The sequence below is a fragment of the Rousettus aegyptiacus genome, unplaced genomic scaffold (assembly GCF_014176215.1).
Source record: "Rousettus aegyptiacus isolate mRouAeg1 unplaced genomic scaffold, mRouAeg1.p scaffold_m13_p_4, whole genome shotgun sequence".
Lineage (NCBI taxonomy): Eukaryota > Metazoa > Chordata > Mammalia > Chiroptera > Pteropodidae > Rousettus > Rousettus aegyptiacus.
In genome coordinates, this window is record NW_023416307.1 from 71,473,114 (window position 1) to 71,492,803 (window position 19,690).

At 32.8% G+C, this 19,690-nt stretch overlaps 1 protein-coding gene across 3 annotated transcripts in view; it reads left to right on the plus strand.

Moving 5' to 3' along the window:
- The window catches only part of DCBLD2 (discoidin, CUB and LCCL domain containing 2), a 76,753-nt gene that overhangs the window by 22,277 nt on the left and 34,786 nt on the right, over positions 1-19,690 (plus strand). For all 3 annotated transcript variants that reach the window (XM_016135790.2, XM_016135798.2, XM_016135815.2), the window contains one exon: positions 14,673-14,810. In XM_016135790.2, the coding sequence (XP_015991276.1) occupies positions 14,673-14,810 (138 nt within the window). The remainder of the gene's footprint in view (positions 1-14,672; positions 14,811-19,690) is intronic.

Genomic DNA, 19,690 nt, shown 5'->3' on the forward strand with positions numbered 1-19,690 from the left:
ATTGATTTCTCTTATCTCATTACATCGGCTAATACCACTAGTGAGTACTGTGCTCAACAGCAGTGGATAGAGTGGCACCCTTTCCTTGTTCTTGATTTTGGTGGAAATGTTAAGAAAGTGTCTTAGCTTAGGCTGCCATAACAAAATACCATAGATTGGATAGCTTACCAGCGGTCACCAACCATTTTGTCCCCAGGGACTGGTGCGCCTATGAGAATCTAATACCTGATGATCTGAGGTGGAGCTGAGGTGGTAATGTTAGTGCTGGGGAGCAGCTGCCAATACAGATGAAGCTTCACTTGCCAGCCCACCTCTTACCTGCTGTGCGGCCTAGTTCCTAACAGGCCACGGACCAGTACCAGTCCATAGCCCAGGAGTTGGGGACCCCTGGCTTAAACAACAAGAATTTATTTTTTCACAGTTCTAGAGGGTATAAGTTTCAGATCAAGGTGCCAGAGTTAGTTCCTGATGAGTATTCTCTTCCTGGCTTGTAGATAGACATTAAATCATAAGATTCTATTTTGCAGACATCACTGCAAATAAATTTGAAAACCTTGGCGAAATGGGTAATTTATCAGGCAAATGCAGTTTCTAAAATTGAACTCATGAGTTAGAAATGAATTTAGGAATTTAATTCATTTACATTCATTTTTATTGATAAAAGTATCTGAAACTATGGGGTTTACTTTAATCACATCTTTAAGATTGATGTACCACAGACCGATTTATAGTTTTATCATGGTTTTTGCATTTCCCTTTTTCCCCAATATTATTTATTAATTGGGTAAATAAATAGATTTATTTCTAATTGAAAGTTATTGCTAACAATTTTTAGTTTTGTTATTAATAAGTTTTAGTTTTATTATATTGTCAGAAAACATTGTAATATTTCTCTTTTTTTAACTGTATTTGTAACAGTTGTAAATTATATACTTAAAATTGACTTTATTGAATTATAGAGACTATTGACCTTCTAGATATTGAGTGCATTTGTTTTTAACTTTAAACAATCAACTCTGGGTCAGTCATTTTTTTCAAGTCAGTGTTCAGATTTTAAAAGATAATTGAAGACTTCAGATCACATACTCATAAGATGAATAATTGCTATTGACAAGTTCCTGCTACTAAAGTCTGGATCAATGGCAAAGTTACTCATATTACAAAATTCGTTGATGCAGCAGTTTCCTTTTGTTAAGTACTATCTTTAAAATGAAAACACCCCATCAATTCACAGCAAAATGCCTTTTCTGACTCAGAAAATAAGCATAGATATTTAATAGCCTGTTAAATGTTTAATCCTTTACAGAGTAAACTGTATTAAATTGCAGGACATTAGACTTTAAGCCTTTATTGACCAGCTCTACACTGTGAGATCTAAATGTTAGCAGTAACACTTTCCTTTGCAGCTTCTCAAGAGACCAACCACTAAATATTTTAGGAAAAAAAGGTAAAACGTAAATTAATCTTAGATTTTATTTTATTTTATTAAATATTAGAATTACAACCACAACTATGGCAATAGAACATTATTTGATATGTATTATCTGCGTTTATAAACTACTACAATCTTTAATCCACTCATCAGTTCTTGACTATATCACCCAAGGTCTGTCTGGTGTCCCCTTAGGCTCCCCTAGGACCAGAGGAAATGCATTTTTAACAATGTCATGAAAAGGCTAATGTCTTCTCAGAACACAGTTTTGGGATTTTTTTGTTATTTTTCTCATCCTCGTATCCGCTCCTCTGTGGTAACCATCAACTTGTTCTCCATATCTATGAGTCTGTTTCTGTTTTGTTTTATTTTAGAGTGAAATCGTACGGTATTTGTCTTTCTCTTTCTGACTGATGTCACTTAACCATAATACCCTCTATGTCTCTTTTAACATAGCAGATGGTAAGATTTCATTCTTTTTTATTGCTGAATATCACCCCATTGTGTGTGTACACACTTCATCTTCTTTATCCATTCATCCACTGATGAACATCTACGTTGCTTCCATATCTTGGCTATTACTAGTAATGGTACAGTGAACAAAAGGATGTATATGACTTTTTGAATTAGCGTTTTTGTTTTTTTCCATATAAATACCCAGAAGTGGAATTGCTGGATCTTACTGCTACTCTGTTTTAAATTTTTTGAAAAATATCCATACTGTTTTCCTTAGTGACTGCACTAATTTACAGTCTCACCAACAGCATGAGTATTCCCTTTTCTCCACATCCTCACCAGCACTTGTCAAATTATTGATGATAGGCATTCTGACGTGTATGAGGTGATATCTCATCATGGTTATAATTTTTATTTCCCTGGTGATCAATGATTTTAAATGTCTTTTCATTCATCTCTTGGACATCTGTATGTCCTCTTTGGAGAAATGTCTTTAGATCTTCCCATTTTTTAATTGGATTGTTTGTTTTCTGTGTTAAGTTGTAAGAGTTCCTTAAATATTTTGGATATTAACCTGTTATCAGATATATGATTGGTGAATATCTTCTCCCGTTCAATAGGTTGTCTTTTCATTTTGTTGGTTTCTTTCACTGAGCAAAAACTTTTAAGTTTGGCATAATCTCCTTTGCTTATTTTTTCTTGTGTTGCCTTTTCTTGAGGAGACATATCCAAAAAGAGATTGCTAAGAGTAACGTCAAAGAGTTTACTGTCTTACATTTTCTTCTAGGAGTTTTATGGTTTCAGGTCTTACATTTAAGACTTTAATCTATTTTGAGTTAATTTTTGCATATGATATAAAAAAATGGTCCAATTAATTTTTTTTTTGCATGATATCTGTTTAGTTGTTCCAACACCACTTACTGAAGAGACTGTTTTTACACCATTGTGTAAAAAGATTAATTGATCATAAAATGGGGGTTTATTTCTGGGCTTTCTATTCCATTGATCTGTATACCTTTTTATGCCAATACTATATAATTTTGATTATTGTTACTTTATAGTGTGCTTTGATATCAGGGAGCATGATACCTTCCACTTTGATTTTTCTCAAGATTTCTTTGGCTATTCAGTGTCTTTCATATATATAAATTTTAGAATTAGTTCTAATCCTGAGAAGAATGCTGTTGATATTTTAATGGAGATTGTATCAAACCTTTATATTATTTTAGGTAGTAAGGACATTTTAACAATATTAATCTCTCCAGTCCATGAACAAGATAATATCCTTCCATTTATTTGTGTCTTCTTCAGTTTCTTCCTTAAGCATCAATTTTCAGAATACAGGTCTTTTCACCTCTTCAGTTAAATTCGTTTCTAGGTATTTTGTGCTTTTTGATGTAATTGTAAATGGGATTATTTCATTTTCTTAATTTCTCCTCTGATTATTTGTTATTGGCATATAGAAAATCCACAGATTTCTGCATGTTGATTAGGCTGCAATTTTACTGAATTCATTTAGTATTCTTAATAGTTATTTTGAGGGAGTCTTTAGGTCTTTCTATATATAGCATCTTGTCTTTTGCACATAATGATCGTTTTACTTCTTCCTTTCTGCTTTGGATGCCTTTTATTTCTTTTTCTTGTCTGAGTGCTGTGGCTAGGACTTCCAATATTATGTTGAATGGAAGTGATATGGGGGGGATCTTTGTCTTGTTCCGGATCTTAGAGGAAAGGCTTTCAGCTTTTCTCCATTGACTATGATATTAGCTGTGGGTTTCTCATATGTACCCTTTATTATGTTTAGATATGTTTCTTTTATACCCACTTTGAGGGTTTTTTAATCATAAAAGGGTTTTGTGTTTTGTCAAATGCCTTTTTTGCATCTATTGAGATGATTATATGGTTTTTAACCATATCCCATTAGTTGATTTACAGATGTTGAACCATCCTTGCATTCCTGGGATGCATCCCACTTGGTCATGGTGTATAATCCTTTCAATGTATTGTTGAATTTATTTTGCTAATGTTTTGTGGAGAATTTTTGCTTCAGTTTTCATCAAGGATATTGTAACATCTTTGTCTGGTTTGGTATCAGGGTAATGCTTGCACCATAGAACAAGTTTGGAAGCATTCCTTCCACTTCAGTTTTTACAGTAGTTTAAGAAGAATATGTATTCTTTGAATGAATGTTTGGTAGAATTTACCTGTGAAGCTGTCTGGTCTTGGACCTTTATTTGTTGAGGAAAATTTCACCTTTATGGAATTTGCTGATATTCTCTTTATAACCTAATATATAATCATTTTTGTGAATGGCCCATGTATGTGTGAGAATGTTTATTCTCAAATATTGCGATGTAAAGTTTGATATGCATCCAAAAGATCTGTCTTATGGATTATAATTTTTAGGTTTTCCATACCTGTATTTTTATTCACTTGATTTCATTATTATGTTTGTTTGTTTAATTTCTGCATCTCTTTGGGATTTTGCTTTTCTAAAGGGGGTTGCAGTGTTATTGTATAGATATTCATTTTAATATCTCCAATGTAAATTGTGACTTCTAGCATTAGAAAATTCCTCCTTTGATAAGTTTGGTACTTTTTAATTCGAATTCTCCTTTGACATCAAGATCACACATACACACACACACACACACACACACCACCACCACCACCACTCCTACAGATATCTTTCTTATTTCTTATTGTTTTCATTTGCCTCATGTACCTGTCATTGCCCTTTATTTTTAGCTTTTCTGAATCATTTTGTTTTGGGTGTGTTTCTCGTTTATAGCATAGTTTGGGGTCTTATTTTATTAAAAAAGATATTAAATCTTTTTTTAAAAAAAAAGCTGAGTTCATTTCATTTGCATTTATTTATAAAACTGAAATTTTTTTCATTTCTATTTTTATAATCATATATGTTATATTTGCCGTATTTATTTAACATTGTTTTCACCTACTTTTTAAGCTTTAGCTTTGTTCTAAGTGTTATCTTTCAATTTATACCTTTTTAAATGTCTGTAGTTCCTGTTGTTGCAATCTTTTGCTATTTGTTTTGTTAATTTTTAATGGTGTCCTTTAACTTCTACCAATTGCCTATAACTCCAGCCTTTTGTTCATATAACATTCAGCAAACTGTTCTATTTTTTTTCTCTCTCTTCTTTCCCCATTTTTACCTGTCAGAATATAAATATCATAACATCTTATTCTCCAACCCATCTCTAACTTTTCTAAATCTACAATGAAACATAACAAATGCTCACCGTCAGTCTTTGCACAAATTCTGCCAGTCATACTTGAGTGGATTAAGTTCAGCTTTGAATAGATCGATTCCTTAAAAAGGGCTTATGAATGAAGAATTTGTAATTTAAAATTGCCAATTTTTATTTTTTATGACCTTGAGACTTGAGAGACAGCTTGAATTTATATATAAGTCCTTGATTCACATTTTTTTTTTGAGCTTTTTAAAAAATACTCTTCCACTATTACCGTGCTATTTATTTATTTATTTATTTATTTATTTATTTGAGGAGTCTGATACCAGTTGAATTCTCTTGCCCCTAAAGATATTTGGTCTTTTATAGAGTCTGTGATAATTCTTTATTTCCCTGTAAATTTTAGTGATTTACAAGGATACATGTGGAAGTTGATTATTGTGGGTTAGTTTCCATTGGTATCTAATGAGCTCTTTCAATATAGATTCAGATCTTTTATTTCTAGGAAGTTTTTTGGAATATGGTTTTAATATTATTGCCTTTCCATTATCTTGCACATCTTTTTTAGACACATTAATGATTAGAAAATTGGATCTTCTTTACCATTTCAACCACATTAATTTCAACTACATTCTCGCTGATCCTTTTTACATTTTTGTTTTCTTTATATTTTCTTTGTTTAATTCACATGCCATGCTTTATGTCTTCATTTTTAAACTAGATTAGATAAATGTGCTCATATTTGTAAGGAACAGAAGGCAAAGTGTTGGATAAAAGCGGTAGGCTTTAAATTGAAGCCAGGGTATGGGAAACTGCAATTGAGAAAATGAAGATTTTTTAAAATTTATTTTTCAATTACAATTGATATTCAATACTATATGAATTTCAGGTGTACAACATAGTGGTTAGACATTTATATAACTTACAAAGCGATTCTCCTTATCGATAAGTCTAGTATCCACTTGGAACCATACACAGTTATTACAATATTATCGACTACATTGCCTGTGCTTTACTTTACATCCCTGTGACTATTTTGTAACTGCCAATTTACTTCTTAATTCCTTCACCTTTTTTTGCCCAGTCCCTCAATCCCTCTCCCCTGGCAACCATCAGTTTTCTATATCTATGAGTCTGTTTCTGTTTTGTTTATTTATTGTATTTTTTAGATTCCACATATAAGTGAAATCATATTTTTCTTTGACTTATTTCACTTAGCATAATACCTTCTAGGTCTATCCATATTATTGCAAGTGGTAAGATTTCATTCTTTTTTTGTGGATAAGTAATATTCTATTGTATATATTCGTCATATCTTCATACAGGGATCTATGAACCTAATAAAAACAAAATATTTTTTGTTCTTTAGTTTCTCCCAGTGTTTTTTTTTCTTTCTTTCTTTCTTTTTTTTTTTTTTAGTTTTCTTTGTGAAAATTAATTATTTTATGTCAGTTAAAGAAGTTGGGGGTTTCACAATATGATCATCATTGTTAATGTTTAGCATTTAGAGTAGTTTCCCATCAGGAATTAAAGAAATGTCTAATCTTAATCATTTTAGGTATCTTGCATGATAAATCAAACAGTTTTATGTAAGACAAAGTTCTAGCCAATGGAAACATGAAGTCAGGAAGGCTAAAGGCATTTTATATCTGTTGGTCATGAAAATACAATGATTACTGTGACTGTTTTTCATGAGAAGGCATAATGAGAACTTAAACTTACCCTGGATTTGTCCCTAATGGAGAAGCATCATATGAAGTTGTCTGTTACATTGCAAAGTACAGAAGCCATATACAATTCGAAAGACCTTAGTGAATCTTTGTGCCCTGGAATGGGCAAGCTGGTTTGTAGCCTGAAACAGAGAAGAAATATTGAAACTTCATCTTTGTAAATGATGCCATCACTTCAAAATGTTTCCTCTAATGTTATGAGGCAAGTCAGTGAGGAATCGACGACTGTCTTATTTCTCATCAACATTCACCTAGATGAAACTTAATCTATCATGCGATGCTCACCCCATCCAAGAATTTCTATTCACAAGCCCTTAAAGAAAGTATTAAAAGCCTTTAATATCTCCTAAGTGTTGAAAAGTTTATTTCTCAGAAAAACTTTGAAGGATAATTTCTTGTTATGCTATATATGTCTCACCTGTGATGCTTGGCAACACATCTGATTTTGCTGACGTCTACAAATTCTTATGACTCATTGTTTTTGCGTTACTATACTTGGCATGAGAAACACTGCCAGCTATCCTGAAAGAAGTTGTCAACTTAATAAGAGCCAGGGCCTTGAGTCACCAACTTTTCAAGAGTTTTTATTGAGAAATAGAAATAGAATTCTAGAATTCTATCTAGAAGTTGGATGGTTTTCCAAAAGATAAGTCTTAAAACCCTCAGTTAAAGTAGAAATCTCACAGGAAAGAAGGAAAGCCCACTTGGAAAATTTTGACAGGGAAGATTACTGTTACTTCATGGATATTTTGATATACATGAATATTGCAAAATTTTTTATAAAGATCCTTTGATCACCATCATGGATAATGATAAAAATCTATGTGCTCTTTTGTCCAAGCTGCCATTCTGGAAGAGGAATTGGAGGAGGCAACTATGTTTATAATCAAAGACATGCAGTTTTTTAAAACTAAGTATGCTCTCTCCCTGGATCAGTAAAAAATATAAAATTTTAATAGTTTTGGTATGGGCAGGTGTGGTAAAATTGATACTTTTATATATATAGTATGTATTGGTATACTTGTTTAGTAGTCTGGAAGTATGCTAAGAATCACTACTAAGGAAATACTTCAGAATACTGAAGAAATTGTGTTAGGATGGTGTTTTTTGCAATATTCACTCTGCAGAAAAACTGGAAGCAATCTAAACTTATAACAGTAAGGAAATTGTTAAGTAAATTCCTATGAGAATTCCACATTTTGTTTTTGAGATTAGAGGTGCTTCTGTACATATGCATTAAAAAACTCCCTAAATCAGTTTGTAAATTAAAAGTGATGCTCTCTAAGCACTTAAAACTACATTTTCATTTCTTGGTGGTGGACGAAGTTGATGTGCTTTTGCTCTAGCAGATACTTCCCCACCCTCCATCATTTCTTTCTATCATGCAAGTTCCTGAGATAATCATTGTTTCATGGCACACCTTTCAAAAAGTGAAATAAATCTTCCCTTTAGTTGAAAACATAAACCAGGTTTCATAATTTTAATGACAAAATTTAATAAACTCTACTTGGTAGTCTGTCCAAAATCAGATGGATCTTTCTTTTGAACACAGAATATTTCCATTTAATATCTTCCAGAGTTTAATATGCTGCTTTTCATCATCTACTAAAAGCATGATTGATATAGACATCAGAAGAGGCATGATAACCTTAAGATCTCTAAACTCTATGCAAGTGGATACAAACTCACTGCCAACAGGGGCTAGACAGGTAAAATAATTAAGTGACATGGACTAGGTATAATAACAGCATTGCCATAGATGAACGATAATTAGCTTCAGGATTAGGAGCATTAGAATGTGGCAGGGGCTGTGGCAAACTGGAGTATGACTTTCTCCTTACATTACTTGGGCACGAACATTTGGAAATGTCCCAAGTCTCCTTCTTCCCCCTCTGCCCGCCCCCCACCCCCCACCAAAAGAAGTCAAAAATTCAAAATTGATAAGAAGTTTCCAGATTTTTAAAGTCCTGGCTTCTAATTCATTTTGAAATAGTGCATGGACCAAAACTACTGGTCAAGAGGCCAAGTAAAATACATCTGTCTGCTAATTCAGGCCCTGAGCCATAGATTCCAACTTGTGCACTATACTCTCAAATTTGATCATCCAAGAGCAGTGTATTCTTACTACACCAAAGTAAATTCCTGGTTGTATTAGTTTTCTGTTATTTCATAACATTACCACAATCATAACAGCTTAAAACAACACAATTTATTATCTCAGCTTCTGTAGATCAGAAGTCTGGGCATGTCATGACTGGAGTCTCTGCTCAAGGTCTTGCCTGGCTGAAATCAAGATAACCAGCTGGGGTTGAGGGTTCCCTTCCAAGCTTACTGATTGTTGGCAGAATTTGTATATCCTTGCAGTCGTAAAGCTGGGGTCCCCATTTTCCTGCTACGTGTTGGCCAGGGACTGCTTTTAGTTCCTAGAGGCCACCTGGAGTGATAGTTCATAATTCTTTTTGTTTCCAAAATATCGCATTGTTGTTTCTTTCAGATTTATTACCACCTCTCCATGCCAGTTTATCCTAGGAACCCAAGAATGCTGGTTAGGTTGTTTGTTTTAGCTATTATGAATAATGCTGTGAGCTATCATGTACAACTTTGTGTGAACATATGTTTGCATTTCTCTTGGATATATGCCTAGGAGTAGAATTACTGGGTCATATGATAACTCTGTTTAACCTTTTGAAGAACTGCCAGAGTATTCTCCAAAGCAGTTGCACCATTTTATAATCCCACCAGCAGTGTAGGAAGGTTCCAGCTTTTCAGCATACTTGCTAGCCAACACTTGTTTTCTGTCTTTTTGATTCTAGCCATCCTAGTGGGTGTAAAGTGGAATCTCGTTATGGGTTTGCTTTGCATTTCCTTCGTGGCTAGTTTTTGGTTTTGTTTTTATTTTTGTTTGGGGTGGGGAAGGGTGTTGCACAGTCCATGGATTTGAGCAAATATATGGCATGTATTCATCATTGTGGTATCATACAGACTATTTTCACTGCCCTAAATGTCTGTTGTGCTCCGTTTTTTCATCCCTCTCCACCAACCTCTGGCAACCACTGATGTTTTTACTATCTCCATAGTTTTGTTTTTGCAGGAACCAAACAATATATAGCCTTTTCAAATTGCCTTCTTTTACTCAGTATGCATTTAAAGTTTCTTCTTATCTTTCCATGGCTTGATTACATTTCTTTTTAGTACTGAATAATATGCTCCATTGTCTGGATATACCACAGTTTATCCATTCACCTACTAAACAACATCTTGGTTGCTTCCAAGTTTTGGCAGTTAAGGTAAAGCTGCTATAAACATTTGTGTGCAGATTTTTATGTGGACATAAGTTTTCAGCTCCTTCGAGTAAATACCCAGGAGTGTGATTGCTGGATTGTATGGTAAAACTGTTTAGTTTTATAAGAAATCCCCAAACTGTTTTTCAAAGTGGCTGTATCATTTTGCTTTCCCACCAGCAATGAATGAGAGTTCTTGTTGCTCTACCTTTTTGCCATTCGTCTGTCAGTGTTCTAGATTTGGGGTGGTATATCGTAATATATCTTTGTTTTAATTTGCATTTCACTGATGACATATATGTATTTTTTCATATGCTTGTCATCCGTATGTCTTTGGTGATGTGTCCATTAGGTCTTTGGCCAATTTTTAAATCAGATTGTTTTCTTGTTGAGTTTTAAGAGTTCATTGTTTAGTTTGGATAAAAGTGCTTTATGGGATGTGCATTTTGCAAATATTTTTTCCTAGTTGCGGCTTGTCTTATTCTCTTGGCACTGTCTTTTGCAGAGCAGAAATTTTTAATTTTAATTAAGTCCAACTTATCAATTCTTTCTTTCATGGATCATGCCTTTAGTGTTGTATCTAAAAAGTCATACTCATATCCAAGGTCACCTAGATTTTTTCCTATCTTATCTTCTAGAAGTTTTATAGTTTTTCATTTTACCTTTAAATCTGATTTGTTTTGAGTCAGTTTTTGTGAAGGGTGTAAGGTCTGGGTTTAGATTAATTTTTTTGCATGTGGATGTCCAGGTGTTCCAATACTATTTGTTGAAAAGATTCTGCTCTGCCGTATCGCTTTTTCTCCCCTGTAAAAGATGAGTTATGTGGATCTATTTCTGGTCTCTTCTGTTTCAATTGATCTACTTGTCAGTCCTTTTACCAATACCACACTGTCTTAGTTACTGTAGCTTTATAGTAAATCTTGAAGGTAGGTAGTGTCAGTCATCCAACTCTGTTCTTCAGTATTGTGTTGGCTATTCTGAGTCTTCAGTGTCTCTATAAACTTTTAAGTTCGTCAGTGTCCACAAAATAACTTTCTGGGGATTTGATTTGGATTACATGAATATATAAATTAAGTTGGGAAGAACTGACATCGTGACAATATCTAGTCCTCCTATTCATGAACATGAAATATCTTTCTATTGACTTAGTCTATTGATTTTGTTCTTCAGAATTTTGTAGTTTTCCTCATATATATTTTACATATATTTTGCTAGATTTATACCTAAGTATTTTATTTTGGGAAAGCTAACGTAAATTATACTGTGTTTTAGTTTTCAAATTTCACTTGTTCATTGTTCATAAGAAAGAAAGCAATTGGCTTTTGTATATTAACCTTATACTCTTAAACCTTGCTATAATCATTTATTTTATTAAAAATCCATCTTTTGGATTTTTCTACATAGGTAATCATGTCATCTGAACAAAGACAGTTTTGTTTCTTTCTTCTCAACCTGCTGACCTTTTTTTTTTGCTTCTTGTCTTACTATGTTAGCTAGTATCTCCAGTATGATGTTGAAAAGAATGATGAGAGTGGACTTTCTTGCCCTGTTTCTGATTTTATTGGGAAAGCTTTGAATTTATCACAGTTAAGTATGATATTAGCCGTAGGTTGTTTTTTTTTTTTTTATTTGTAAGTACCCTTTGTCAAGTTGAGGAAGTTCCCCTTTATTCCCAGTTAACTGAGAGTTTTTATTATGATTAGATGTTGGTTTATCAAATGCTTTTCCTACATCTATTGATTTGATGATATGATTTTTCTTTATAACCTGTCGATGTGATGGATTACATTAATAGAATTTCAAATATTGAACCAACCTTACATGCATAGGATGAATCCCAATTGATTGTGGCATATAGTTTATATACATAGTCGGATTCAGTTTGCTAATATTTCATTAAGGGTTTTTGCATCTGTTTGCATGAGAAACATTGGTCTGTCATTTTCTCTTTTTGTAATGTCTTCGATTTTGGTTTTAGGGTAATGCTGATCTCATAGAGTGAGTTAGGAAGTATTCCCTGTGCTTATAACCTCTGAAAGAGATTGTAGAGAATTGGTGTAATTTCTTCCTTAAATGGTAGAATTTACCAATGAACTCATCTGTGCCTGGTGCTTTTTCTTTTGAAGTATTATTGATTATTGAATCAGTTTCTTAAATAGATACAGGCCTATTCAGATTGTCTATTCGTTTGAGTTTTGGCAAATTGTGTTTTTCAAGGAAGCTGTCTATTTTGTCTAGGTTATCAAATTTGTGGACAGAGTTGTTTATGATATACCATTATTATCCTTTGAATGTTCATGGAATCTGTAGTGATGTGTCCCCACTTTCATTTCTGATATTAGTGATTTATGTCCTCTTTTTTTTCTGATTTTAGGCTTATTGATTTCCTTTTCAAAGAACCAGCTTTTGGTTTCATTAATTTTCTCTATTGAGTTCCTGTTTTCAACTTTATTGATTAGTGCTCTAATTATTATTGGTTTTCTTCTACTTACTTTGAATTTAATTTGCATTTCTTTTTCTAGTTTCCTAAGAGCTAATGCTTTTTAAATGTTTTTATTTGCCTGGAGCATGGATTCCTTTAGACTAGAAACCAGTGTTTCATGGATGTTATGGTACTTAAATACTGAACTTTTACATGTGTAATTTCCTATGTGTATTCATATACTATTTTTTGAAATTCCTCTTATTTATTTATAAGAAACTAGAGATTTTGGCTGACTTTGAGCGCCATTAGCAGAACCTTTAATTGTTGGTAATTAAAAGCTTTATGTCGATTTAAGAGTACCTTTGAGTAGCCAACCTAGGAAAATGGAATTAAAAAATTAACTAGTATATTGCCCTGATTAGGGATGATTTTTCTCCTTCCTTTCCCAGAGTATTTTGCCAAGTGCTTGCATTACTTGTATAATGGGTAAAACTTATGATCAGAGGAGATCCAAATGAGGAGAGGAACAGTCATCTTTGCTGGGAATGGCAGGTGGAGGGAGGTGTTTACCTGGTATATTTCAAGATCACTTAAGGACCTACAAGATCAGTTATTGCACTTTTTTTCCTTTTTTTTTTTTAATTGAGATTATCCATTCTTTAGCCCTGCCTTTTGAGTTTCACTGAACAAGAGTAGTTTAAAAAAATATTCTATTTCTAACACAGATTTATTTTATTCACATTTTAAAGAACAAGATAACCCAAATAAACAAACAAAAGAGATGAAATTGTCCTGCTAATAGAAAATACTTTTATGCTTCTGTCCATATTAAGAGGGTTAAAGATTTTTTCAACATTGTTTCATGTCAATAATATATTTTTTGTAAAGACATCTTTATATGGCATGGTAGGTATTTTTTAAATATGATTTTATTTTGTTTGTACTAAAAGCGTCTGAAAAGTTAGTATTTGTACAGAGCACTTTAATCAGCCTTGTAATAAAATCACACGTACGTAGGTTGTTAAATGGCAAAGAACAGCTTGTGCCCATGAATCCAAATGAAACTTCTCTTTTACTAGAGTTAACTGGCTTATATAAAAATTCTAGTTGATATAATTTCTCTTACCTTTACTTATTCCCATTTGGTCCTTAAGATTTAAATGTGGTGGCCACTGGCTCTGCACATACTTGGCTTTGCTAGCAAATTATGTAGTTTTCCATATTATTTCAGATAATATTTGGAATAACATGAAATATTACTGTTTTTTATATTAGGTCATTACTTTTAAATAATGTTCAAAAGTAATACAGTATTTAATATTTATCATATTTACCAGGCTATTTCTGAGTTACTCGATATTAAAAAATAAGTCTGAAAATAAAATCATCTTTTTTTATATACTCAGATAATAACTATTGTAGGGTTCTTTGATAATGTTATTTTGCTTGAATGTTTAAAATATTGTTAGCTATATCAAATTGCAGTCCATGTTTAAAAATAGAAAACTTTTTTACACAGTAGGTATTTCTAAAGAAAGGATGAGCAAAATATATACGTTATATTGAACACCCATAGCACCTAAGACGAGTGTGTGATGTTTGTTATTTATTTATTAAATACTAGATAAATTAAGAAGTTATAGACTAGAGTTTTTTTTTTAATTTCACTATAAATGATCACCAATAGGGACTGATCAGAAAGCTAATAACCCTTGGAATAAAAATCAAGAGGGTTCTAAAAAATTTGAGGGGTGCACTGAGGCCAGGGATCTAGAGGCACCCTGTGGGGAGCATGTTAAGAATATTACTGATTGACTCAATTTATTTGCAAGCCGCCTGCCTGTATGAAATACTTTAATATTTTAAAGACTACATATATTTCACAGGCAAGTGAATCTTTATAAGGTTGGTGATGCTCGTACTGCTTTTTCTCTTGAATCATTTGAACAGTTATTACTTTGCTTTTTTTCTCCCTCTAGAGTAATGTGGTTTTTAATCAGTAAACATCTTAGTTATCATTCTATACTATTTAATACCCAGTTTGGTATATTATTCTGATTCTGTTATCTGCATAGTAAATATGATTGACTGCATGAGAGTCACAACAAATAACTGCTTTTCTTTCATTCCTAGGCAAATACTGTGGTCTCGAGTTGCAAATGAACCATTCAATTGAATCAAAAAGCAATGAAATTACTGTGCTGTTCATGAGTGGAATCCATGTTTCTGGACGAGGATTTTTGGCCTCATACTCGGTTATAGAGAAACAAGGTAATTATCACTTTATACCAATGCTCCCACATTTTATGGTTTCTAAAAACAAAAAAATGGAATGTTTCTTTGAGTACCTATTATCTAAGTTTGGAACAGAGTAGAAAGACTGAACAGTTAATAACATATATAAATTTGACAAATAAAATTAGATCAGTTTTAGAAATCCAGAAATTAAAAATGTATTAAGTTTTATGTAAAGTTCATATACTTTCCTTTCCTTAATAGAGGAAATACTGATAGTTTCACTTTTGTAATATTGGACACAATAATAACTTTTTAAAAGTCTGTCAATTATTGAAATGTATTATCAGGTTAAAACTTTATTATCCACATTTTACCATTTTATGATACTGTGTTAGAGACCATATTACCATTCTTAAAGAACGGCGTCTCAAACCACCAAGTACCTTGAGTGCTATCTGAGATACTACAAAATAAGCATGTGATATTTTTACATTGTTAATGTTTAGAATCTGTAAAGGGGGGCGGAACTACAAGGCTATGAAGTGGAGTAGAATGAAAACTTTTTCTGAATCTCCAAGATAAAATGCAAAATTTGAATGAAATCTCTCTAAGTGTTTTAGCTACTTGGCATGTATTTGTTCCCTTCTGCTCTTAGAGGTGCTATGGTGAGAATGCTTAAGAAGTATTGCAAGGATATATCAAAACATTCATTTAAATTATTTTGATATTGAACAATGATTTATCTAAGTTGACCATTTAAAATAAAAAATTATGGGGTTTTTTTAATTGTATAAATGAGAAAATTGTCAAGAACCTCCTCGGTGTGGGCAATAGGAAATACCAAGGACAGAACAGGCTTCCTTCTCAGCTGTGATAGGTTTGAGATAAATACTATATGTATCATTAAAAGTTTCCTTTAGAATGTGAGAGGAGAGAGCTGTTCTTTGTGAGGAAGAGTCTGCTTTCCCTTAGTTTCTAAGCTATGGAGCAAGGTATGATGTCTAATCACTCAGAGTGTGAAAGAAAATTCATTTAGATGGAATAATAGAAAATAACTGGTTGAAATATTATGCTGATGAACAATTAATATTTTTGATAGAACCAGGAAAACTGAGGCAGCGTAATGTTGTAGAAGGGGCACTAGATAGCCCTGGAATTAAAACTGGGTGACCTCTGGCCAGTCATTTCACCTCTGCGAGCCTCATCTGTAAATGAGTGAGTTGGGAGGACTAAATCTAATAATACACGTATTGTGTCTGTGGGCACATAATCTAATAGCTCAAAACAAATATTAGTTCCCCTCTTTCACCACTGTACACACAGGTACTCATTTTCCCCCACTCTTACTATCAAAATAGTATTGTGAAAAAGAGTGAGATGATGATAGTTTTTCATCCTTTCAATTTTACTTCCTGCAAGTCTTGGGTTGATAGGTGAGAGAATAGAAAATAAACATTGAATTTGCTTCTTATAAGTTTCTTGTCTTAATATAAGTTAAATTATTTGTTTTGTTTTATATTTTCCCCTTTTTGTTACTTGACATGAAAGTTTCTGAAAAATATTAAGAAAAAGGTTCTTACACTGGATATTTAAATTATGGATCTTTTTGAGCCACAGAAACCTGATGTCCTGCCTTAAAGCTTCTTAAGAATTGACAGTGATTTCAGATAACAGAATCAGTATGTTGTAGACATATATCTCTATGCCAAATTCCAAATGGCTGTGACATTATTGTAGATGAATCTTAGTTTCCAAAGTTTAAGTATCTATCATAATTTGGAAGTTCTGTATAGTAAAACTTTTAAAACTCAAAACTCATAACCAACTTGGGAAGATCTCTCCTGAGGTGGAGTTTTTTGTTTGTTTGTTTGTTTGTTTGTTTTTGCACATTCTTGTCCCATCCATCAAGCATTTGTTTAATTTGAGTGAATTGGCTAAATTCAAGAGAACACTGGTTGAATTTCTTATTACTTCTTGGGTGGCCTTTTATTCAGTTTCTTTTAATGATGCATTCATTTGAAAGGTGATTGGCTTTGGTAGAGAGCCTCAGTTTGTTTCCATCTAGGAAACTTAGCCGACACACTGAATTTTGTGAATATTTTCAAAGAACATCACTACATGCCCCAAGCTCAACAACCTAAGTTGAAGGTTTAGAGTATTTAGGACGGTTGTGAAAAATGTTTCAACAGCGTCTTCATTTTTTTAAACTCTCATAAAGACTTGTTAAAGTTATAGGATATATTGTGGTAGAATCCTGATTTTGTGAGATAGACTAATTTTCATTACTTTGTGTAAAGCCCTTTGCAAAATTATATTCCCTTTAATGCCTGCTATATGCTTGGCATTGAGAAAATAGCAGTTAATAATACAGACACAATCACACCTTCATAGGTCTTACAGTACAGGGTTGGAAAAAAGATATCAAACCCATGGTTACCTAATCGAAGTTACGATAAGTAAAGTGAAGGAAACATTCAAGCAAAAGGAGGAGTGGAAGATTGATAAAGAGCAAAGCTCTCCCAAAGAAGTCACTTTTAAGTTACGAACTGAAGGATTAATTGGTGATTCCAGACAGACAAGAAAGTAAGAACATTGTAGGGGAGAATAGAGAAGATAGAAGATGCAAAGGTTTCACGGTGGGAAGGAGGAACCAGAAAAGAAGCCAGCACAGCTGGGGTGGTATGAATGCATGGTGAGTAGGTCACATTGTTCAAGGCTTTGTAGGAAATGTAAGGGTTTGAGCTTGACTAGATTTATCTTTTTGTTTGTTTTTATCTTCCCTGCCCTATGAGGAATGGGTTTGAAGAGAGATAAGAATAAACGTAGGGAGGTCAGTTAAGAGGCTGTTAGTGGAAACTGGATTATTAACAGGTTTGTTATATGTGTAATTCTAGATTTAGGCCAGTTTTAAAAGACTTTAGAATGTGACATATCTTCAACAAGAAAACATTACAAAGAATTAGGATTCATCCTGCCCGAGTTTAAGTTGTAGTAGGCAGCTTTGGACAAAAAGTAACCACCTTGGATGAAGCTCTGGACTGCTGTAATGCCTAGGTTGTATCTAGGTTGTGTCCTCTTCACTTTTGTGTCTAGTTTTTATCTTCATGGTTTTATTCTTTTTTTTTTTTTTTTTTTACTTTTAATGATCTTTAAGCAGTAATTTCCAGTCTTTTCCATTACTAGTTACCTTTTTAATTTTCATCCGTAAACCTTATTTTGAAAGATTGTACCTTCCAGTGAAAGGTTAAGTTTTCCCATTTCCCCATGGGATAGCAGGCAAAGACAGATATAACTACGAGTCAACACTTAGTAATTATGGGAGGACTGATACTTCTAGTCACAGTTGGTATAATTCCTTCAAATTCTAACTAGACTTTCTGAAATTGAAATTTTCATCTGAAAATTGAAGATGTATATGGACCTTCGAGATAGGATGTCATATTAGCAACCACTATTTAGAAGTTCTGTAGAGGGAAACTCCTGCATTTCTGCCGGTCTTACTGAGAAAGGCAGAACCTGCCACTCTCAGTAACTTGAATCTTTTAATCTAGTATGCTGATAAATGCTACTGACGTTTTCATTCTGAAATATAGACTTTAAAACAGCATTTACAACTGGACCTGAAAAGCAAAATTTTATAGGTGAGTGATCTAAATTCCTAGTTTTAAATCTGTTCACCATTGGCTAGTTTCCAGGAAAAGCTTAACATTTCTAAGATGATTCTGGGCCATGATATTTTAAGTTATTTTAGTTTTAGAATAGTGAACCCAGAAGACATAGCTGCATTTTCTTTGAAAGTTTCAAGTCCTTAAGGCAGCTTCTGTTTTTGCCATAAATTGGATGGTGTGTGTGTGCGTGATTGAAAAGCAATAATTTGATATTCCTTATGTGGAACATGAAATCACAGCTTAAAAGGTAATTTTTAAACCTTATTACTTTAGATTTCACCAATCCAGGATTTTGTAGTGGTCAGTCTACAGTTTGCCTTTTTTTTTCCTTTTATCTTTTTTCTTTTTTGCTCAACTATTTTTTTTAACATTTTATTTATTTATTTTTATTTTTCCCCCTACATCCTACCCCTAGTCAGTTTGCCTTTTATTTTTATGAGGAAAAATCATTAATGGTTTAAAATTTCATGTGAAATAAAATAATCCAATTTAGATATTAGTGTACTTCCTAATTGGAACTCATAAAACACTTGTTCATTCATTGCCTGCTGACCCTTTAGAATCTGATGACAGTGTGCTTGAGACTTGTGAACAGCTGGGCCTAGGAAATATTTTCATTTGACAGTATTATTGTTACTATATGCTAGATTATTTTTAGACTTAACACCAATAATATAACAATTTTCTGATTGCCACATTCTTTAACCACATTTTTTTTTTGCAAATATTTTCCATTTCTTCCATCTTATATCAGATTATATCAACTTCTAAATAAAACCTAGGACAAAATAGAGAACTCCTTTCTAATAGAGTCCAGATTTCAAAACTGGTATTTTTTTCTTCATGGAATGTTTTTGGTTTTGAAAATTCCTTAGATTGTTTGCTACCTTAATTGTACGGTAATTTTATAGACTCCTTTCTGTTTTGAGTACTACACTTAGCTAGGTTTCTATTTTTAGTTTTTCTATTGTATTCCTAATTTTTGTTACTGTTGAATCTGACAAACATTTTTAAAACTTTTAAACTTATCTAGATAAGTTTAAAAGTTTAAATTTTTAGAATTGTCCATATTTACACAAATTAATATGTTGGTGTTTGTGTGCATAACAGTACACGTGTAGAAAAATATCTGTATTTTTGTGTCAGTTTGTAAAACAAAGGTGCTGATGAGAGAAGTATTACCAATTTTGCAGAGAGAGAGTATTGATAAACAGAATCTGTTAAGATGGTTTTAACCCAAAAAGG